The sequence below is a fragment of the Diabrotica undecimpunctata genome, chromosome 8 (genome assembly GCF_040954645.1).
Source record: "Diabrotica undecimpunctata isolate CICGRU chromosome 8, icDiaUnde3, whole genome shotgun sequence".
Taxonomy (NCBI): domain Eukaryota; kingdom Metazoa; phylum Arthropoda; class Insecta; order Coleoptera; family Chrysomelidae; genus Diabrotica; species Diabrotica undecimpunctata.
In genome coordinates, this window is record NC_092810.1 from 118,520,038 (window position 1) to 118,545,100 (window position 25,063).

The 25,063-nt window shown below is 31.8% G+C and overlaps 1 protein-coding gene across 1 annotated transcript; it reads left to right on the forward strand.

The window, feature by feature from the left end:
• LOC140449082 (dehydrogenase/reductase SDR family member 4-like) lies at nt 1-24,392 on the forward strand. The gene is made up of 4 exons (XM_072542225.1): nt 1-528; nt 10,854-11,118; nt 19,515-19,911; nt 24,197-24,392. The coding sequence occupies exons 1-4, from the start codon at nt 1-3 to the stop codon at nt 24,309-24,311; spliced, it is 1,305 nt and encodes a 434-aa protein (XP_072398326.1). The 3' UTR covers nt 24,312-24,392.
• Nucleotides 24,393-25,063: the final 671 nt, after the last annotated feature.

The window sequence follows — 25,063 nt, forward strand, 5'->3', positions numbered from 1 at the left end:
ATGGATCCCCAAAGGTTTTGTCGCTGTTGTAAATATGTTAACACTATTTCCAGTGACGGAGGGTTAAGCGACGATGCTTATACTGATTCAGACGAAGAATATTTACCTTCTTCGTCTACAAAACAACGTCTTCAGTTTGTAGTAGTATCTGGAACTGATTATTCTGACATAGAGACATCTGATGCCAAATCAGAAGTTGACGATGTAAGGGCAACTACCTCAATAGGACTCAAACCAGCAGACAAAAATAAATCAATATCTACATCTAAAAACAAGAACGAGAAAATATTATGGAAGGAATCAAAATTGAAGAATTATTATGAAAGTGATTATGCTTTCTTGGGAGAATCTGAATGTCCAGAATGCATGCAGAGATTGGAGAGTGCTATAGACTTTTATAAATTTCTATTTAATGACGACTTATTGGAGTTAATAGTTAATGAGTCAAATTTAAAATCAGTGCAAGATAACGTCAACAAACCCGGCAACATTACGATGTATGAAATTGAACAATTTATTGGAATCATCGTATTTATGTCAATTTTAAAATTACCTTCTAGTAGACTCTACTGAAACTCGCGTTTAGGCCAACGATTTGTATACGAAACTATGAGCTGTAATTGATGGAAAGAGATTAAAAAATGTTTACATTTTAATGACAACAATAAGTTTATACGAGCTGGTCACGATAAACTTTCTAAAATAAGACCTCTCGTAGAGAACATACGTGAACAATTATTATTATTGGTTCCTAAAGAAGAGTATCTCTCTATTGATGAACAAATCATATCTACTAAAACAAGACACAAACTAAAACAATGTAATTCTAAGACACCCAAGAATAGGGGATTCAAAAATTTGGTACTTAGTGGAGTTTCAGGATTCAGCTACGATTTTGATATATATGCTGGAAACAAAGTAATGTTATACCTGATGGTGCTCCAGATCTTGGAGCAAGTGGAAATATAAAAGCCAAACTAACTAGTACAATCCCACCGCAGAATTAACACAGTAGCAAACTACCAAATGCCTACACCAAAAGAGTTAAAAAAACATGGTCGAGCTACTATGGTAGAGAAAACTGCTGTTATAGATTGAGTAGAAATCTCTTGTGTTTGTTGGCACGACAACAAACTAGTTATCATGCTCTCAACATACGTAGGTAGTTTTCCTATTACTTCCAGAGAGCGCTATTTTCCAGAAGCCAAAGAACATCGTGAAATTCCTTGTCCCAAATTAATAGATGTTTATAACAAGCATATGGGAGGAGTTGATCTATTGGATTCCATGCTAGGGCTCTATAGGATTCAGTAACGTTCAAAAAAATGGTACAAGAATATATTTTTTCACCTGTTGGACATGTGCATTGCAAATGCATGAATCCTGTGACCCCAAAAGAGTGTATATTATATGCCATTATTTGACTTCAAACAATATATTGCAGAATATTTATAAAAGGTGGGCAAGAATAGTTTGCCAAAGAAAAGGAGTCGAACATTATCAAATGTTAATTCACCATGCAGTTCCATAACTAAAGCAGAAACTCCCAAATCCAAAAATCGGCTTACTTGGCGTCAAGATTATTCAAGCAATGAAGTTCGTATAGACGCCATTGGCCACTTTCCCCAGTCGAACGATACAAGATTGTTGTGTTATAATGACTGTAAATTTAAATCTTTTGTTAGATGTACTAAATGTAACGTACTTTTATGTTTAAACAAAAATAGAAATTGTTTCGTAAAATTTCACTCCTAAAAACAATAACTAGTTTAAGTGCATAAGAAGCCATATTTAGACCTGTCTATTTTGGTACATTTTAGGTTTATTGCATAGGAAGCCATATATGGCTTATCTTTTATATTCTTAATTAGTAGAAAATTGTAGTAAATTATTTGGTAAATATACTTCTTTATAATAACAAAATTTAAAATTTTGCAAAAAAAAAATTTTTTTATCTAAAACATGCAGTAGAAGTAGAGGGTTAATGAACGAGAAATATCTCAGATTTAATGCTCATATTTTTTGGTTTAATTCGTTTATTCGTTTTCTGTAGGTATTTAACGAGTTGTAACCATTTTTATTAGAAATTGGTTTTCAAATAAACGCACTGTATATCAAGAAGGAATATGTAAATAAGTATTCATTTTTAACGTAAACAACTTTTCTACTTTTTAAATTAAGTTCAATTAACAGAAATTATTGACAAATATTTGTATACAAGGTGAACTACAAAATTACGATTTTTTTATATTTTTTAAATATAAAACCTAATAACACGGTTCTCTACCTAAATTTCTTTACATAGTTAAATCTTTTCTATGGGGTGAATTAATTTTTTTATATTTATTATTTTATCAACATTCAGAGTGTTTTATTTTTTGATAATTTATTTTATTTCTTTTTTTTTACATAACCTAATATTCAATTCATGATTTATTTTGCAACTAATACAAAGTTTCTCATTTTAGTTTTTTCGAATAAATAAATTTTTCTTGTTCCCCTTTGTTGGCTGAAACTTTTTGAAGCCTCGTGGTTTACCACACATGAGATGACAATTTCAGTGGCATACCAGATACCATGCAGAACTCAATAGCTGCTTGAAACTATAACCAGTTCAATACACGGCATCTCCACCTAAAACTACAGAGAATCTGTAGTTTTTAGCTAATGTGTTAACAATTTCAAGTGGAGAAATGACAATTTGATTATTTATTTTGAGACTAGATACTGGGGATGACTCCTTTATACCAGAAATTTTACGTATTTTCTTCCATACATACAGGAGTGGAGCTGTTAATGCTAGAGACATATTGGACCCAACTGGATTTTTTTTGTTTGATTTGTTAAACTCTAGCCTTTATTTTTTTGTAGTTAATTTTATTTTTGGGTGTTTGAGTATTTTATGCTTCTTAAATCTATTAAAAGCTGTTCTGCTGGCACATACTGCTTCGTTATACTCCGAATTACACCAAGGCACAGAAACATGATTTTTAATGATCGTTGTTTTGCCGATGAACAGCTCCGCACTTTGTAAGATAACACTATTAAAAGTACCTAAAGAATCGTTTATATTATCATTCAGTATGAGACTCTCCAAAGCCTTATCTATAAAATTTTCACAATAGGTCAACTTAGCCGAATGTATATTCCATTTGACAAAAAAGATATTGGGCAAGGCTGACCTGAGAGATTCTCAATTGTAATAGGGTGATGGTCGCTACCATAAGTATACTCGAGAACAGTCCAAGAGGGACGTGAAGCTAGAGCTGGATCACAGAAACTTGAATCTATCACGGAGGATTCTCTAGTGCAGATGTTAAATCGTGTAGGTGACACATCAATTAGAAAATTAAATTGAATATCCTGCATTACCTTTTCTGGAAGTTTTCCTTAGTGATTAGTACGCTTAGAACCCCAAATAAAGTTATGACCGTTAAAATCACCTACGATAATTCGAGGAGAGGGTATCTGTTCGATAAGGCTTTTTCAATCTTCATATGTAGCTGAGGAACTAGATGGAAGGTAAATGTTACATATAAAAATTGAAACGAGAGCGGTAATCTCTATAACTATCAATGATACTATTATCAGGAAAAACAATTGCAACCAAAGATTTTTGACAAGTGTCATAACTCCACCTGAGAGAAATTACTGTCATGTACTCTATCTTTTCTAAAAATGTTAAAATATTTGGAATTATAGTTTTTTTGAGGGTTTAAATTTGTTTCTTGGAGACTATTGAATATTATTTCGGTATATAATTTAGAAAATAGTTTTTGTAAAGTTGGAAGTCGATGGAAAAATCCATTTATATTTCATTGCAGTAGTTTAGTCATTTATGTTATATGCGAAAAATATAAATTTGCGGGATAATCTGAGATGACTCGCTCTCGGATTCAGGGATGTCGTTATCCAAGGGTCGGATGATTTTCTTTCTTAAAAAGATGATATAAAGTTTGGTTGATCTTTCTTTTAATTGCGGATAAATTTTAGTTAGCATATGACCTAATCCCCAGAGGCCTTAGAAGTAGATTTAATTAGTCAAAATTGAGAACAAATGTGGATAATTGATTTTGGATAAAATCATTGGCAGGCTCAAGTTCATACGATTTTGTTGATTTTATTCATGTATGCTTCTCGTTGCTTTTGCTCGTTTCTCGTTGAAAAATCATTTGCTGATATTTCGGCTGAAAATCGATATTAATTACTTTGCAGCTTTTCATGGTGATAACTTCTCCTTGGCTATTATCAAGGTTAGGATTACTCAGATTATTTGCTAGATTTTCTTGGTCGTAAATTTGTTCGTTTGATATAGATGTTGTTGCAGGTTAAGGCATGGTGACAAGGGAGGAAGGAGTAGGAGGTTGACTGTTATTGGAATCAGTTAAATTTATTGTTAATTCCAGAAGTTGTTAGTTGAGCAACATTCGTAAATGGACTAGGATATTAAATGTGGGACAATTATTTTATAGTGCAGAAGATCGAGAAGCGTTTGCAATGGTGATCGCCAACGTCGGATAATTCTGATATGGCACGCGAAGAAGAAGTTGATTCCAGTTTATCCGGCCAGTTGGTGGCGATATGTCCAGACTTTTTGCAGTTATAACAGGTTATAGTTTCTTGAGATTAGAATACTGGATGTGTTGTATTATCGAAGGTGAATAAGTCGGGTACGGAGATATTATTCGGACTGACGTATATTTGTCTTCTAAAACTCAAAATATGATTATATTCAGGAAGAGTGGAACTGATTTTTAGAAAAGTGACAAGAAAGACCATATTAAGTTCCATATTTTGTAGATAACCAACTAACAGACTGTGTAGTACTGTTAGATATATGTTTAAAAAAACAATACGTTCCACTGGTGAAAGTAGTCTTTAGCTTGTACAATATTGTTTTGGATTTCTATTTGGCCATGGTTTTGCATGAATTCGACCACGATTTGTTTGTTTGCAAGGTACATGCAAATCCGATTATTGGATAGTCAGGAGGAAAATATTATATTTTTGGGGTGAATTAGGTTACCTAAAGGAATTAGGTAATCTTGCAGTCGAGTATTTTCTAAAGCTCTAAAGACAATTGCTTGATGTTTTGAGGGAAATTGTGTAAAGCTGATGATGAATAAGTTTAATTAGTATTTGTCTGCAATTGCGATACCTGTGGTATGTTAGAGAGACTCTAAATATTAGGTTTCATTCTTGATTTTAACACGGGACAGTAAAGGAATGACTGAGTCTAATACACAAGTCATTCCTTTACCATCCTTTAATATTCCATTTATTAAAAAATATGTTGATGATATCATTTTGGCTATACCCAATGACAAGGTAGATGAACTATTAGATACTTTTAATGGTTATGACCCCTACATCCAGTTCACTATAGAGAGGGAAGATGGTAATTGGTCCGTCCCCTTTCTCGACATAAGGATGATCAGGGAAACCAACAACATCAAAATAGATTGGTATCAAAAACCGACCCATTCTGGTAGATACCTTAACTACAACTCATACCATAATAATTCTACCAAAGTCAACTTAATCAAACAGATGAAAAATAGAGTAACAAAACTATCAGATCCTTCATTTCATACAAAAAACCTACAAATCCTACACTACAGAAACTTTTTATTTCAAACGCTTATCCAACACCATTAATTAATAAGATTTTGTTTAATACTACCCATGACGAAGATATTTCACCTTCCTTCGCGACTAACAATGCTGATCCTGATGTCTTAAGTGGGAACCCAGTCTCGGATACTCCTATAAACAAATATTTTTCATTACCATATTTCAGAGATATCACTCCGGGGTTAACAAGGATTCTAAAAAGTGTTGAAAATAGCTTTGGCAATAATAATAACAACATTAAACTTAATGTGGCTTGTAGATCAGCCCTAACAATTAATAATCTTTATTCTAAGATAAAAGATAAGACTCCCATAGATAGGCTTAGTAATATTGTCTACAACATTCCATGTCTCTCTTGCAACAATTCCTACATCGGTCAAACATCTCAATTATTGAAATCACGTATTACACTACACAAAAGTGATTCTTGACTTCACCCTGACCGTTGTGCATTAGCCAAACATGTCCATTCCACTGGTCATCTCATGGACTATACTAACACCACAATTCTCTACCGTGAGAACAATAAATCTAAAAGAGAGTTCATTGAAATGTCTTATATTTTCCTTAACGATTTCTCCAATAATGTTAAGAGTGACATCAAGAATCTAAGCGATATATACCACCTGTTACTTAAATCAGATACCAAGAACAATACTATATCACAGATAACTAACTTGACTGATATATCCATTAACAACTAACATACCTTTATAATTAATTTTCATTAACAAAAATATATAACATTCCCTTGCTTTTCTTAGATACATCTCAATAAGATTCAATAGTACATGAACAATATAATATAATTAAATAAAGAAAATCAAAATAATATTTCCCTTTACTGGGATTTAAATTCATTCGTTTCTTACCAATGAGCCTTAACGACATAAAGATTCATACAAACTAATGAAGTTGTCAGCGCTTGCGTTCTGGCTCAAACAGAACCTCACTTTTAACTGTCTGAAAATCAAAAATTTAGTTATTGCCGACAATTCAAAGAATTACCTCCTTTAAAATGTAGTTACATTGGGTTTTTCGATTAACCTTGGGTAAGTCTTTACGTGTCAAGTTCAAAGCTACCATACATTTCAAACCTTATAAAAAACTTTTTTTTGCACATAGTAACAAAAAACACCACTATGTTACTAGCAAAGTTTTTTAATATTCTAACTCTACAATTCTAAGTTACGGTAAGATCAATATTGTTTTAATAGATAATATATGGTAGCTAATTATAATTTATTCTCTTTCAGCCCTGAAGAAGCCAAATTAATTCTCTTTGGCGAAAAAGTTCGCCGAAACAATTGATACTCATTAGAGTCTTTCTTGCAGATTTCCCCAATATTTAAGAGTTTACTATTTAACTAATCTGCAAAGATTAAATTTCTTTTCTATATATATATATATATATATATATATATATATATATATATATATATATATATATATACTGTAATGGGACTAAAGTAAACTGGATAGCGAAACAAATCTGACAGAATATAAAAATTTAGTAAAAGTAGAATTAAAAAAAAGATAAAAAATCTATTAGATATAGATGGGCAATGGCAATATATCAATAGTAGTATGATAAAAGCGACAGATCAGCTGATTGAAGAACAGAAGAAGGATCGAAATACAGAGTGATAAGAAAGATAAGAAACAAAACATCGAACTTAAGTTAAATAAAGATCATCAAATCTAAAAATAGGGAAGCAATATTAAAGTAAATAAAAAGAAAAACTAAAGCTGGGATAAACAAAGTCTACTTTGAGGATAGACCAAAAATCTAAAACCTTTGTGCCAAATCCTGTTTAGATAATAAACTCTACTACTAAAAATAATATACCCTTGATAAAAGTCAGCAAGTTTTTCACAGAAAGTTTTTAAGTTTAATTTATCCTCATTAAATAGTTGTTTATGTTATTACATAGTTTATTTACGTAATTATTTAATACCATAAATTACTTAACGCAGGTATAAATATAATTTTTTTTTAATTTGATATGAATTAGACGAGTATGATTTTATTTAATAACGTCACTTTAAGGGTAACAAATTTTATATAAGCATGGTAAGTAGAGACATCAGTTTAATACTAATCTCTAAGTGCATAAATTCTCTACCCTATACATACACACAGACATACACACACACCCATATATATATATATATATATATATATATATATATATATATAGATTTTAATTAATTACAATTGTTTTTTCTCCTCACTTGAGGAACATTCTGAATGAAGGTATCATTTAAAAAATTAGGATGACACAGTTTAAAAATTTTTATTAATAACATTTCATTGGAAGCCTTTATTTTTTTTTGCTTTTCTTCCCCTAGTTTCATATTAAGAAAATTAATCCGGAAAAATATCCTTTGTCTACAAAAAGATTGTATTAATTCTTTTGGTATATATTGTACCTTGGTCGCAATAATAGTCAGTGATTTTTTTTTAAATATGTTATTAAATATTTTAAATATATAGTATATATATATATATATATATATATATATATATATATATATATATATATATATATTGAAAATATTTTAGGGTTAATTTAACTTTTTAATTCTAGGCAGCTTATTCTTTGTTATAATCTTTCTTTGCCATCTCCGCGACAAAGGTTGGCAATCATCACTGCTATTCTAACTTTTGACACTACAGCCCGAAAGAGTTCAGTTGAGCTGCATCCAAATCATTCTCTTAGGTTTCTCAGCCAAGACATTCTTCTTCTCAAGCAAGCAAGCAATTTAATTAAACCCAGCCTGTGAGAAATGTTCACCCCTAAGAATTACGTTCGGGTGTAACAATTCATTGGAGTGAGGTGTATTAACTCGAGTAAATACAGGAGTCACTCCACCGATCTCCAATGCTCCAGACCATCCCTTTCCCCCTATAGCACTCTGATGCGCAATAGGGGCACAACTATCAGCCAAATGCTCTTCATGTGGAGATCCTGGGTAATAGAACCCCAACATGGTTTCCTAACCGAATTCAAAACTCAGGACAGCGCATTTTCGCTATATTCCTGTTATCTTAATGTGGCTTATCCGCGAACTAAAATTGCTTACTTGGGCCTCAAGTCTCCGCTCTGAGCTAGGCTCAGTTCGGCGACTTGGTGCTCAAGGGGTTGGGCCCTACATGCCCGAGTTTTTAGTGGTTTTTGTTAATATTTTTTGTGGCTTGCGCCGGTTTTTGTTAGTAGTTTTTTGATTTTTTTTTGGTAGCCGAAGCCGTTTTTTGTTGTTTTTTGGATTTTTTTTTTGTAGGATGCCTGAAACATAAAATCAGAATTAGTGCATATTTATATAATAAATTATCTACATAAAATTTACTGGGTCCACGCTGTACGTTGCGATTGTCCACGAGGGTTATGAGCTACGAACTATCTTCATTGTGCGTTGTTGTTGTTTTTTGAAGTGTTTTCTCTCTGGTGTTTTGTTTTCTCTCTGGTGTAATTGTTGATTTTCTCTCTAGTATTATGATTTTATTCTACTATTTGTTGTTTGGGTCTTTTGTGCTTCCATCTGTGGAAAGCGTCGTACCTCAATATCTCTCGCAATATGTGGTTGGGGTGGTTCTCTATCTTTCCGAACTTTGTCCTAGCTTTTTCTTTCATTGTGTCGGTCACTCTGATTGGTTGTAGTTCTCTAAAGAAGAATCTTTCTGCTACGTATCTCGGTACGTTGACTGCTTCTCTTAGGCTGTTGTTATGTGCCGCTTGTATTTTCTTTTTTGATGTATTGCATATGTGTCCCCATGCGAGAGATGCATATGTTAGTATAGGAAGAATTATACTATTTATTAATCTTATTTTTGTTTTCAATCTAAGTTTGCTTTTTCTTCCTGCTAGGCCTCTTATTGATGCTCTTGCCATGTTGGCTTTTTGTACTGTAGCTTCTACATGTTTGCTAAATGTTAAGCCTTTGTCCATGATTACTCCGAGGTATTTTGCTTCACTTTTCCACTCGATGGGATTGTCTTGCACAGTTACCTGTTCTTCTGGTTGTTGGTGCCTCTTTTTGAAAAGTATAGCCTGTGTCTTTTCGGAGTTTATAGCGATTTTCCATTTTAAACTCCATTCTTCTATGTCATCTAGTGCTATTTGTAAGTTGTTCTTCTTCTACCTATGCTGCGCTTTCTTTGAATCCTTTTCCTGCATTCTTAGTTTTAGGAATTCATATTTGTCATCACGTATTATATGACACAGGTATTGTAGTTTTTTAATTTTGATGAAATCCAGTATCTCCCTTTACCTTCACTCGCTGAAACAACCTTATACAATCTTTCTAGAATAAATTAATGTGATTTATTTTAAACAAAATTAAATATTCAATGTTGAACAAACCACAAAAAATAGTTCTTCTTCTTCTTCTAATTTCATGACCGTTATCGATCGTTGGATATCATGTTGGCTACCATATTCGCTATCGTGACTTTATTGACAGCAGCTCTAAATAACGATGTAGTTGATTTTCCATACCATTGCCTTAGATTTTTCAGCCATGATGTTCTTCTTTTACCAGGACCACGATTACCTTGGATCTTTCCCTGAATGATCAGATGTAAAAGATTATATTTTTCAGGGTATCTCATACTGTGACCGAAGTATTTCAGCTTGCGTTTCTTTATTATATTGACCAGTTGTGTTGTTTGGTTCAGCCGTCTAAGGACCACCTCATTTCTAACTCTGTCGACCCAGCTTATTTTCAGTAGTCGTCTGTATACCCACATCTCAAAGGCTGTCAAGGGTCTAAGGATAGTCTCAGTTAGAGTCCACGCGTCCACTCCATACAGCAGGACAGGAACGATGTAGCAAGATGTCATTCGAACTCTAAGGTTAATGCTAAGATCGTGACTGCAAAGTACGTTTCTCATTTTTACAAAGACAGCTCGGGCTTGTTCTATTCGGCCTTGTAATTTTTACACGAGTTTCTCTACTCTGTCCAATGTGGCATCTTCGACTTTTATACCGACATCATGTATATAATTTTGTTTGCTAACTATCATATATTTAGTTTTCTTAATGTTGAGTTTTAATCCGTACTCATCACAAGTCTGTTTTATTTTATAGTATAAAATAGTTGCAGAACAAAATTCCTAAAATTTGATTCCATATCCATTAATTATTTGGATTTACAAAAACCCACAATAGTTATGAATCTACTTTTAAATGAAGTAATCTATATAAAAAATATTTCAGGCTATAGCGAAAATGGTAACTAGAAATCGCTTAGTTGATAGAATTGCCCTCGTAACAGGATCAACAAAAGGGATAGGCTTAGCTATAGCAGAAAGATTAGCACAAGAAGGAGCAAGAGTTATTATATCTAGCAGAAAAGAGGAAAACGTTAAAAATAGCGTCGAAAAACTTAACGACAAAGGTTTATTAGTGACAGGTGTCACTTGTCATGTTGGAGATTCAGTGCAAAGAAAATTACTGCTAAAAGAAGCAGAAAGACTTGGTGGTAAGTTCATAGATACTATTTATTTAAGCAATATTATGAACCAATAAGTTCAATGTATATACTTTAAAATTAAAAATTAAATTAAAAAAAATAAATAAAACTATAAATGCAGTAGAATAACTGTACAATATATATGTTGTGTTCCTTGCTGCTTAACCTTTAACTACGGGCGCCCAACCATGAACCTCAAATACGGGCGCGGTGTACTCTATACACCAGTTACAAATAGCTACAGAAACAAAATATTTCTTTAATAATTAGAACTATATTAAATTGCACAACTTGTGTTTAATCAATAATGAGTTATTATATAAAACCAAAAAATAATTCAAAATGGTAAACCAGTCAGAAAAAACGAGAACAGTAATTTAATACATATTTAAACACCAACCTAAAAAAATATGCGAAAATTTTTAAATTTTTAACTAGGTAGAAAAATAAACACATACGAGTCTTTATTCACTTTCGTCTTCTTCCTGGTTATTTGAGTTAATACACTTAGGACAAATAATGGTGGAATGTTCTTTGCAAACCATTCTCCTGCATGTCTGACACGAAATGGTTGTCACTCTATTTTTACGCCTTCCGCAGAGATAGCACCTTCTTTGTATTTTTGTTGGTAGTTCTTCTTCTTCTGGTTCCACTACAGTAGCTTTATATTTCTTCAGGAATAGTTTTAACCCTCCTTTCCACGGATGACTTTTTTGTGACACAAATCCACGGGTGGGGTCTATCAGAACCAAATTTTAAACATGGTTTTTCTCAATCAATTTTTTTTTAAATATTTTTAAGGAAACTTACTGATGTAACGTTGAACTACCTAAATGTACATGTAATATGTGTATTAATATGTATTGGTATAGTTTACTGCGAAATAACTAACACCTTTACTTTTTTACAAGAGTTTACTAAAAAAGTCATGAACAGCAAAATACAAAAGAAAAATATAAAAAAAGACAATATTATTATTCTATATATTTACAGTAATACAAGTAAAAACTAAATATCCAAAATTAAAATCAGAAACAGATAATAGAGGGGATTAAATAATGTTAATTTTGTTCTGAAGCTATTTTCTTGTGGCATTTTAAATTAATTTATATTTAAATGGGAATAAGCCACAATTAAAGGTTAAAATACGTTTATTGACGTTTCAATATATTGTTAATTTTATTTCTACACAATCGGCACAACATGCTTTTATATGTTCCACACATAACCAATTTTTGCACAATTGGCAAAAATACCTAGTTTTTCTTTTTTTACAATACTTACACCATCCCCGTTTTCCTGGGGCTGGGACATCCCTCGTCGTTTGCTCAATTCCAGAAAATTTTGCAGCAAGTAACCGTGATGTTCTCGGTATACGCATATTTAGCGCTCTTATTTTCATATTTTTCTGGACTAACGCAATTTCTAAAGACTTCAGAAACAATAGACGAGAAGACCGAAATTCCGCATTCGTATTATTGGATCTTAGTATATAATAAATGCATTTATAGCTGCATTATTAGCCAAGCCTTAGCACAAAACGGGTGGGGTCCGTCAGGATACTTTTGCATGTAGCGATTGAAGGGATTCATACAATTTTACCAAATTATGTGTACTATTCAGTACTATTCAAAGGTACACCGAGTCTAAGGAAAAAAATACAAAAAAAAAATTGAAAAAATGAAGCAAATTTCTTTTATACTTGTACTGATGGAACCCACCCGTGGGATGGAGGGTTAAATCTAAGGGCAAACTCTGTATTTCAGCTCGTTCTGAAAGGTGTGGTCTCAACCAAGATAAAGATAATTCCTTTAAAAAGATCCTTCTATATTTTTGAGGATTGTTTATATTTGCAGCATTATATAGGATTTGGCTGTTAATTCTTGCGATGTTTAGGAGCTGAAAAAATATAACCATTGGCCACCTTTGCGTTCTCCTTGATACCGAGTATGTACCGCACATTTGATCTACTGTGTCGACACCTCCTTTGTGAGAATTATAATCTAAAATTATATTTGGCTTTTTTTTCTCCGGATCTACTGCAAAATCATTATGCATGGTTGATATCAAAGGCACAGCTTTATTTTTTGCAGGGACATATGACACTATAGTTACCTCTTTTTGAAATTCGAAAAGAGACGATCCAACTTCTCTTTCTTTATGTGGTAGGAACTACAACGGCAGCTCCCGTTTATTTTTCTTTGGTGTGCCAACCATTATTACTTAGAGCAGCAAGCAAAAATAAAAATCGATCAGCACTTATGCACGCTCTAAATATTTCTGAGTCGGTTTTGTCTTTAGTCCACAATTCAAGAAAATGTGTATGATTTTGCTTTTTAGTTCCTGCAAGAAGTAGTAGTCCGATAAATGCCAAAATTTCTGTTTTTGTTGTGTCTTTAGCCCGTCTCGGCCGGTTATACTTTATTCGCATATTTGCAATTTTTAAGTTTGTACACTCAACTATATTTTCAATAAAGTCGTCACTAAAACCTTTTTCGATAGCACTTCTCTCACTGGTAATATCTCTAGCACTCAGCTTTGGCCCAGGAAGTATTTTTACAATATTTTTGCTGGAAGTTTTGCTACATTTGCTCACCACTGAATATTTATACCACTTTGTTTGTTTATCTTTTGCTATAAAATACTCATCTTCATCGCTTTCTAAACTCTCACCATCGCTCTCGTTATCTGAATTAGAAGACTCTTTATCATTTAGTTAGATCTCCTACTCAGTGTTATAATCGTTGTTTTCCGTAATTTCTTTTTCTTTTTCTGACGAACTAGCAATACTAGCATCCTCTTCTCCCCTAAATTCTTCCTTAGGTTCTTCTTCGAACAATGCTTCAGCCATAGCTCTAAGCTCATCTTGTGTGAGACTTTTAGGGTTTCTAACACGCACTCGATCCCTATAAAAAATATTTCTCCTAAGTTTTTATTTCAAATTTTTGTATAAAAAGTACAATGTAACATTTACTACACAGAAAATAACTCGTTTGCAGGTAATTTAAAGTTTAACATTCGTTAAATTTACTTACATAACTATGTGCGTGGTGTACTGAAGGCACCGTTCGGGAACTCACTTTGATATTTTTTATCATAATTCAACTATTCGATCAAAAATCACGTATCCACGGTAACAGACAATGGTTGATACTATACTGATAGGTTACGTTTAGCGCCGTAAAAGCAGAAAATAGTTTTAAGAAACGGCAACCAACTTAACACGCATGGTGTACTGTATACACCGTAGCCCGTAGTTAAAGGTATTATTTCTTCACGCAACTAATTGTGATTTTTGTACTTATGGATATTGTTCTAGAACACTTTAATATTAAGCTCGTAATTCGTTCAGACGAAATGGTAGAAATTTGGAAAAATCAAAATTAATCATTTTACTCGTCGACAGGAATACGGCCAATATTAATAGCCAGCAATGTCTTGGAGAATTCTTTGACAGAAAAATCGTTTAGCAATGCTATTCGACAAAAAATGGCATGCCAGACTGGAATTTATTTTAGAATTTACGTAATTCGGTAGGAGACATGCCGAAATAATGACAACCCAGAACATTGACAGCTACCCACTACATTATGACAGTGCACGGACAAATACTGTATTATACAAGTTGCGAAAGTAAAAGCAGTCATGTCTGCTTCGACCTTTGTACACCAAAAACAATTACTATGATGACTAAATCATACATAGTAAAGTTGTGGCATAATAATTTTGTTTTATAAAAATTGCACTAGCTATGACGAACGGGCAGACTTTAATGGCTTTTAAATCCATTAGCCCAATCCGGTTATGCAAAAATCATCGATTTCACGGCAAAATTTTTCGCAGATATCTGAAGCTTTTAAGGCATAGGTGGGGGTTACTAGATGATGAATAGATGAAAAAGTACTATTTTTTTGTTATCTTGCGTTTAACAATAATTTATGGTCACAATTTGATTTTTTGTCTATAACTTTTGTCCCTTATATTTTACATAAACAATATTTATATCATTTTTTTTTATATCAAGAATATCTTTATTATCCCGCTTTTTAAATTAAAATTGATATATAATACACGGAGATATTTGCAAAAAAAGCAGTTTTTTGGCACCAATTTATAAATTTTATTATTTTTTTGATTAACAAAATAAAATGTTATTAATACATATGATCATCGAGGAATTACTGTCTTTTAAATTTGTGCGAAATTAGTTCCGGATCGGTCAAATACTTTAAAAGTAATTAAATTTATTTATCCCTGAGGCTAAATATTAAAACTATTAAACTTGCTCTATTAATGACGCTAGATATATTAAGCAAATTTCATAGGATTCTTTAAGACTTAAACTATCTCAGAAGTTAAATGCACATTGCGTTTTCATTGAAATTATTTACAAAATAAAAGTTTGAAAAAGGGATATGTTTTTTACTTATAAACAATTGTAATAACTTCTATATTTTTCAACTACAGACTTGTACGTACAACCATTGGATAGCTGTTAAAAAAACTCACATTTAAAAAAAAACCTTCTATGACTAATAGGAACGAAGTGAAGGACAATTTTTAAAAAAATCATATCTACATTGTTTTTAAACATTAAGAAGTAAAATTTGCACAACGTTTGAATAAAAATCTAAACTTAATATTGAAACTTATCATCCAATTCATGCAAAATTCATCCAATTTTTCGAAACTTACAGCACTTAGAAACGAAGGTGCTTTCGAAAGAGCGACATAGGAAAGTGGAAGGGACAACTGTTACAGCTCTGTTTTTTTTGTTTTTCAAAATGGGAACTTTAAATTGAGACAAGTAGGAAAAATTTACATCATCTCGTCTTCCATTGCAGCTAGAAGTTTTTTTTTTTAATCTGGAGTAGCTCGTCGAAATACGAATAACTACATAGTTTTCACTGGCCGGGAAATATGGGAAATCTCGGAAAAATTGAGTTCGTTTGAAATTCACTGTAAAAACTTACTTTTTTTTTAATTTCGCTGGAATAGTCTGTAGCAGTATTACTAATGATAACATCAACATGTTTTTTTTCATTTTATATCAATGATGTAATAATACTTATATATTTTATAAATTAAATTTCAGGTAATTTTCAGGTAATTAAATTTCAGGGGATTTTCCGAGCTTTCCTGGAGGTAAAAATTATGTCATCATTATAAATACTGCGACAGACTATTTCAGCAAAATTTAAAAAAAAAGTTTTTATGGAGAATTTCAAATGAACTCAATTTTTCGAGGTTTCCCATATTTCCCGGCCAGTGAAAACTATGTAGTTATTCATATTTCGACGAGCTACCTCAGATTAAAAAAAAGAGGTTTCTAGCTGCAATGAAGAGCTGCCGAGGTAATGTAAATTTTTTCTACGTTTTTCAATTTGAAGTTTCGGTCTCGAAAAAAAAAACAGAGCTGAAACAGTTATCCCCTCCACTTTCCTATGTCGATCTTTCGAAAGTACCCTCGTTTCGAAAGGCTGTAAGTTTCGAAAAATTAAATGAATTTTATAGCTATAAGTTTCAATATAAAGTTTAGATTTTCATTCAAACGTTGTGCAAATTTTACTTGTTATTGTTTATAAACAATGGGGATATGATTTCTTTAAAAATAATCCCTATTGGTCTTTTTTTTAAATGTGAGTTTTTTTAACACCTGTCCAATGGTTGTACGTACAAGCCTGTGGCTTTAAAAATATAGAAGTTATTACAATTGTTTATAAGTAAAAAACATACCCATTTCTCAAACGTTTATTTTGCGGATAATTTCGATGAAAACGCAATATGAATTTAACTTCTGAGATAGTTTAAGTCTTAAAAAATCCTATGAAATTTGCGAAATGTGTCTAACATCATTAATGAAGCAAGTTCAATAGTTTAAATATTTAGCCTAAGGGATAAATAAATTAAATCACTTTTAAACTATTTCACCGATCGGAGGGAAATTTCGCACTAATTTAAAAGACTGTAATTCCTCGATGTTCAAATGTATTAATAACATTTTATCTTGTTAATAGAAAAATTAATAAAATTTATAAATTACTGCAAAAACATTGCTTTTTTGCCAATATCTCCGTAAATTACTTATTAATTTTAATTTAAAAAACCGGAAAATATATATAATAATAATAATTGATATAAAAATTTTTTATAAATATTGTTCATGTGAAATATAAGGGAAAAAACTTAAGGAAAAAAATAAAGAAAAAATCCAATTGTGACCATAAATTATTATTTAAAAAAAAGCAAGTTAAAAATAAGAGTACTTTTTCATCTATTCGTCATCTAGTAACCCCCAACAATATCTTAAAGAATAGAGCAATCAAGATCAGCCTTTGTGAAAATGAGGAAATTTCTGAGTAACCAAAGACTCAATCTGCAAATCCGATATCGGATGGTAAAATGTTATATCCACTCTATTCTTCTATATGGCGTCGAAGCCTGGACTGTTAATGTTGACTTAATGAGAAAACTGGAAGCTTTTGAGATCTGGCTTTTTAGGAGAATTTTGAAGATACCATGGACCGATCATATTACGAACGAAATGGTGTTGCACAGAATGGGAAGAGACAGAGAACCAGAATCCAGACTCCTAAGTATTTCATTTTGTCCACTTGCTCAATATCTTCATTTTTTGATCTGGACCCTTGTAATGACTTTGGCCCTCTTACTGATAACTATGGTTTTTGTTTTTTTATGTTTATTGTTAAACCAAACTGTTTCCCAGTATCACAAATTGTGTTTGGTAACGTCTGCAGGTCTGTCTCACTTTCAGCGATAATGATTGTATCGTCAGCATAACGGATGTTATTTATATTTTCATCATTTATCTTGACCCCTTCTGTACAGTTTTCAAGTGACTGCATAAATAACTCTTCGGAATATATATTAAATAGTAATGGTGAACGTACACAGCCCTGTCTCACTCCTCTACTTATCTGTTGCTCATCCGTGTTATTTCCATCTAATGTTACCGCAGCCTGTTGGTTCCAATAGAGATTTATCACTATGTTAACGTCATTTTTGTCGAGTCCTTTTCTCTTTAGACATTCCATGAGAATAATTTATAAACGCAACGAAAAAACCTTTGGTGGTCTCGACATTTTTGAGCAAGAGTTATGAACTATACAGAGCTTCCACTGTTCCGAAGCCATTAGAAAAGCCAAACTGTCTATTAACCATATCCGCTTCGCACTTTCTGAAGTGTGACATTAAGCTGATTAATCTATAGTCATTACAGTGTTTGGGGTTCTTGGTTTTTGGTAGCGGAACAAAGGTCGATAGCAGCCATTCTGTAGGTATTTCACCAAATTTGTATATGTTGTTAAAGAGTATAGTTATTGCACTTAAATTGTCTTCGACCATAAGTTTAATCAGCTCGATATGAACTTCATCTGGCCCAGGGGCTCTGTCAGATTTTCAGTTGTTTATAGCATGTTGGACTTCAGATTTTAATATTATTGGAGCTTCCTCGTTATTAATTTGTGTTGGTTCCGTTCTTGTGTCCATGAAAAGATCTTCAATATATTTAGTCCATACTTGTTTTATTTCAATTGGGTTATTAATAGGTTTATTGTTTTTGTCCATTAATCAGTTAGGTGTATTTGTTCGGGATTATCCAGATAATTCTTTCACTTTTTTATATAAATCATAATGATCATGCTTTTTCTTCAATTCTTCCACTTCGATGCATGTTTCCATCATCCACTTTTCCTTAGCCCCTTTTATTTTGTTCCTTATTAATTTATATTTTTTTCTGTACTTATTTGGGTTTTTGGGATTTGGGATTTTCTATTTTTCTTCATTGTTCCATGATTTCCAGTATTTCTTGAGTCATCCAAGGTTTTCTGCTTTCTGTTTTCTTTTATAGAGTTTATTTCTGTGTTTTTATAACAAAATCTTAAGTGGTAAATTTATTCTTCTAAGTCATATGTTTTTACTTTGTTTTAAAACAGTATTATATTCATCATACATTGAGAGTTTAAATACTACATTCTTACCTTTTTGAGAAGAGTTTATTAAATTCTCTATCATGTAATTATCCTCAAGTTCCCCATAACACGCTGCCTTGATAAATGTGTCCGAAGGACTATGTATTAACTCCGAATGGATATATACAATATAAATATTAGAAAAACAAGAGTGTCTGTTAAAGCAAGGTCGGATGTAGCTATGCCTATGCACAACAATAATAATTACACCGAAATACTAAACGAAATTCGGAAGTAATGAAGTATGGCTTATAAGTTTTTTGTATATGCGAATGTAGCTTTACACTATAACAATCTGCAAAAAAACCAACCATTTTCCACTTTTGTGGGTTACGAGGTATTAGAACAAAACAAACGATATTAATTTTACGTCTGTCTGTCTGTCTGTTATAAAAATGTTATTTTTAATTTCAGGACTAGACATTTTAGTCCAAAGTGCAGGTGTAAATCCATTCATCGGTAATATCCTAGATTGTCCCGAAGATGCTTGGGATAAAACATTAGACACAAATCTTAAGGCGTCTTTTATGTTAACAAAAGAAGTATTTCATCTCCTAAAGAAGAGTAAATACGGCAGAGTTATTTACAATGGATCTCTTGCATCCTATTCACCAGTAGAAAATATGGGCGCTTACCCAATCAGCAAAGGAGGTTTAATACTGCTAACTAAACAAGCTGCCTTCCCTTTGGGGTCTTATAATATTACTTGTAATTGTGTAGTACCTGGACTAATCGACACATCATTTGCTAGCATTGTAATAGAAGATAAAGAGCTCCAGCCGTATTTTGGGAGGATGACTTCTATCAAAAGGTAAATTATTATAATATTTTTAGATATAGAAAATTAATTTAGATTTACGATGTAAAAAGAATTAAGTTTTGAGGGGATTATTTTATTACTGTCGTACCCTAAGTGACCTGAGATACTGAAGTATCTCTATTTTTTACGCCACAAGATGTCGCGATTAGAACCTGTTTTTTGTATGAGCTGATGAAAATTTTTACTAAGATAAAGATCTGACAGGTTGTGTACGACTTTCTTCGGAATTACACAAGTAGTAGAGTACTTAGACTTGTGTAAAGAATTACACAAGTACTCCATATAAATATGATTTAAAATGATTGCTTCCCCCAATGAACTACGAGTAATTCTTTTATTATTAATATGGATTTCTTAAGTTTTCCTTTGTTGAAGCTACGCGATGCGTAAGCTATTGGTAAGTCTGTTCCATTATAATTTTGTCTTAAAATTGCCAAGCAGCTCGCGTTTGGTGCTGTCTGTTATTAGGATGAATTATTTACTGAAATCTGGATATATGAGAATTGGTGGTTTAGTCTTAAATGACTTGAGTCATCTTTGACTAAACCACCTTTAAACCACTTCTTTCAAATAACTCTTCACATCTCACTTGAGAAAGGCAATCAGCCGAAACAGCTGTAGTGATAAGAATTTAAAATAAATTTTGTGAAAGTTTTGAAAACAAAGTTTTCAGTGTTTTATTGTTACATTTATTATTTTAATTCAAACTGTGCATTTTTTTTGTATTGGTTGTTCAAAATACGAACTGTGGATTTTCTGACTTTCCCTGACTATCTTCTAATTGGCCAAACGTTTCTGTTATATCCTCCTCTTAAGTTTCTTCTATATATCACATTATTGTATTGTCTGTAACCTGTTTATGTGTATTGTCCTTGACTTTTCGTTGAATCATTATGCTGAGCGAAAGTAGGTCTTCTCCACTTCATACTTATCATATCCATTATAGTATCATCTTTTGTATTGGAATTTACCTCTTTTTTTCAAGTTAAGTTTGCAGTTCAACATTCTTTTCTGTTTGTTGTTGTCTGTCTTGTCCATCGATATTAAATTGGACATTACCTCTTGAGGGATCGTAAAGTTACCTGCCTCTAATAATAGTTTAGCTTGGTCAGTTATATGACGATGAAACGCAATATTTGCTAATATTGCGTTTCATCGTCGCCACCACTTTTCCATTGTTCATTTCTTTGCCAAATCTAATGTCACTTTTTCCGCTACGTATGCCACTTTTATAGTGTATTTTTATGTATGAGAGAGTAATAAAACAATAAATTATGTATGCAAATCCCTAAACTGTTAATACGGGTGACTCAATGAAAAACAGATATTTGTCAACAAGTTTACAGAAGCATATAGGAAAACAATTTTAAATTGAGTATGACCACCAGGTATAAAGGTTGAAGCAGAATAGAATACAATAGTTGTGAGGGTTACTAATCCCTAAATAAGGTTGCCAGTGTCGGAGTGATGGAGGTTAACAGGTACTAATGAATTTGCAAGAAATGTAAGATGTTTATTTTATTGGTTATATATAACCAATAAATTTTGGTTTTTTTAAAACCTTTTATTGGTTATATATAACCAATAAAAGTTTAGTAAGTACCTACCTATTTGCAAAATAAAGTTTAATTCTTTAGATAAAATAAAACGTTTTATTTTATCTATTTGCAAAATAAAGTTTAATTCTTTGCTTATTTGCAAAATAAAGTTTAATTCTTTAGATAAAATAAAACGTTTTATTTTATCTGAAATGAGTGCATTCCACGAAGTAAGGGTTTCAACAATCAAACATTTAATTCTTTAATTCCAGGAATCTACGACAGTAATTGACTAGATAATTACCTTCTAAATTTATTCCACAGAAAATGTGATAGTGGGTTTTTCCATTTTGTATATAGGAAGGTCCAAGTGGCGTATTCAAAATTCTTAACAGTTCACTAAAAGTAGGTACTTCAGTTGCAAGGTGCAGTTTATTGTGTATACTAATGTTATGGAAAATTTGGAAGTGCCGTGTAAACGCCGAAAAATTGGTCCTCTAACAGTTAATGAAAAAACATTAATATTTAATTGTTTTAAATCATTTACAGACAAACGTTTATGTGAAAGTGTTGATGAGACCGTTGAGTTAGTTAGCAGTACACTTGGTGTTGGGAAATCTACGATTTACAGAGTTATTAAAGAAGAGAAATGTGGTAGTTTTCAAATGCCACGTAATGCTCCAGGGAAACCAAAATTTCAAATAGAATATCATTTTAAAGAAGGACTTCGACGGAAAGTGCATGAATTCTTCTTTAGACAAGAATTTCCAACATTGGATAAAGTTCTTGTCTCAGTTCGAGATGATAAGGATTACCCAGAAATGAGTCGAAGTACGTTATGGAAACTTTTAAAAGAAATAGGCTTCCGCTGGAAAAAGAATTCCAGAAAGTCTATTTTATTAGAAAGAAGCGATATTGTCATATGGAGAAGACATTTTCTAAGAACCATAAAGGAAATGAGAAACCAAAAAAGAAAAATATTTTATCTTGATGAAACATGGATCAACAAGGGTCATACACCAAATAAATTTTGGCAGGATAAAACTGTTACAAGTCAAAGGCACGCTTTTGTAAATAACTTATCTACTGGTTTAAACCCACCATCAGGAAAGGGACGCAGGCTGATAATAGTACACATTGGCAGTTCAGACGGTTTTGTTGAAGGTGGTTTATTAACTTTTGAATCAACTCGTACCGGTGACTACCATGAAGACATGAACGCTGATGTCTTTCAAGAATGGTTCGAACAAATGATAGATCTTCTTCCTAAGAACTGTGTAATAGTAATGGATAATGCAAGTTATCACTCCAGACTTATAGAAGGACTGCCCACAACCAAGTGGTTAAAAAAAGACTTGCAGAATTGGCTGAGTTCAAAAAATATTACGTACCATCCCGGATCTATAAGAAAGGAACTTTATTCGTTGTGTGCCCTTCATAATGAAAAATTTAAAAAATACGAAATTGATGAAATTGCCAAAAATCGTGGAATGACAGTACTTAGATCCCCACCATATCATTATGAATTAAACCCGATTGAACTGGTATGGGCACAGATAAAGAGTGAAGTTTCAAGCAAAAATACCACTTTTAAAATTCATGATGTTAAACAGTTGTTTTTGGAGGCCGTAAATAATGTAAAACCTGAAAACTGGGAAAAGGCAGTAAATCACACTATTAAAGAAGAGGAAAAAATGTGGAAGCTGGACAATATTACTGATAAAATGATCGAGCCAGTTATTATAAATCTTGGTTCTGAAAGTTCATCTTCTGAATCTGATTTGGATTTGTAACAAGTAGCTGTAAGTTTTATATTAATATTTTTATTCATCTATTTAACATACCTTAGACGGTTTTAAAAACTCTTTTTCTCTTTTGTAATTTTTAAAAATTAAAAAAAATGTGAATTTTTTAAAACTCTTTTTAATGTAGGCCAGTCAGTTCTAATATAGTGTGTGATAAAAGAGGTCACTTTTGTTTACATACACGTAACACTTTATAACACTGAAATAATTCATTTATTTTTTACAATTATTCAAAGTAATTTTTCAATTAATCTTGAGCACGCCCATGGAGTGGTCGGAGCTACCAGTTAAAATTATGCTAATTACTCTCTCGTTCATAAAAATAAACTATAGTTGTTCAGCTAATGCTTCTATCTCAGATGCATACACACCTGCATCTTGATGTCCTTGATTATTTTGCTGATTTAGTTTTGACCATGTTTGGACTGTCAACTTTTAATTCTTTTGCCCCATACTAAAGTTATGGGACATAAAAGAAAAATAGCCTGTGTCTTTGTTTTTTTTTTTTTCTAGATGTTTTTTGGATATATTTTTGTCAAAAAAATTTGGACTCTAAAAGGTGACATTTTGGTAGAAAATTTAATTTATAGCAACTTTTCTGTAGATATATATTTACGAAAACTGACTAGAATTCAGCCAAATACACCCTAGTGCATAGCAACAAATTTAAATTCACTTTGTTTCTTTGGTAGCACTCCTTGGAATAAGTTAGTGAAACCGAGTACATGTTTTTTAATTTGATACTAGTTATAGTTTAGGTGAAGAATCTGTTTAAGAATTAAAAGAAAATAGTAAGATTCATGCTTTAACTATTTTCCTTCTTCTGACAGTTTGCATAATTCAAAATTAGGTATTTTATTTTTATTTCGTGTTCTCTTTACTGTGTATGTATAAGTTAGATAATTAACTCACTAACCGCTTTATTTATTTTAGAATTGGAAGACCTGAAGAAGTTGCTGGTGTAGTTGCATTTCTTGCATCAGATGATGCTTCATATATCACTGCAGAAGCCATTACGGTGGGAGGTGGCTTTCCAAGTAGATTATAAAAAAATATTATTTTAATTTACACAAACTATTGATTCGTTGGGTTGAGTTTAAAGGGTATATAATTTTGTGCAGTTTTGATTGATTATCAGTTGTTAAAAATACAACTTCTAACAACATCTATAACGCCGTAACGCCAACTAGACTATTCAAGGAACACAGGAGAAATGATTTTAGTTATAAAACAAATAAATATGGAATATTTCACCGGAATTACTAAAATCAGCTCTCGAGACTACATACAATATATTCTACTTGAGTGTCATATAACAGACATAAAATGTAATATATGTATATGTATATATCGATCGTTCGGAAGTAAAGGGTTACAACTCGAAAAAACTACTTTTGCAGGAGGGGGTTTTAAGTTTTTTTAGGAGTTTTTCTTTTTATTTCCTAATCATTAATTAATAAAATTATTTGCTTTTTATTTAAATAAGTAGGCTAAGTCGGGTTTAATAAAATGACATAATTGTGATTTTTCAAACTGTTTATTTATTGTTATAAGAAAATACATGCAACGGTTTTGAATTAAAAATTAGTAAATGTTTATAATCTGTAACATTATTAACTTAATTTATAATAATTTAATACATACTTAAAATCATAAAAATATTTAAATTAAATCATTACAAATTATTGTAAAAATCAAAATAATATGGTGGAACGCATTTTTTCTTTTCGACTAATGATATCAAACCTATTTTCTTTTGCGTCTGATATTCCTGGTTTCATGGAATAGGTATGAGTTTTT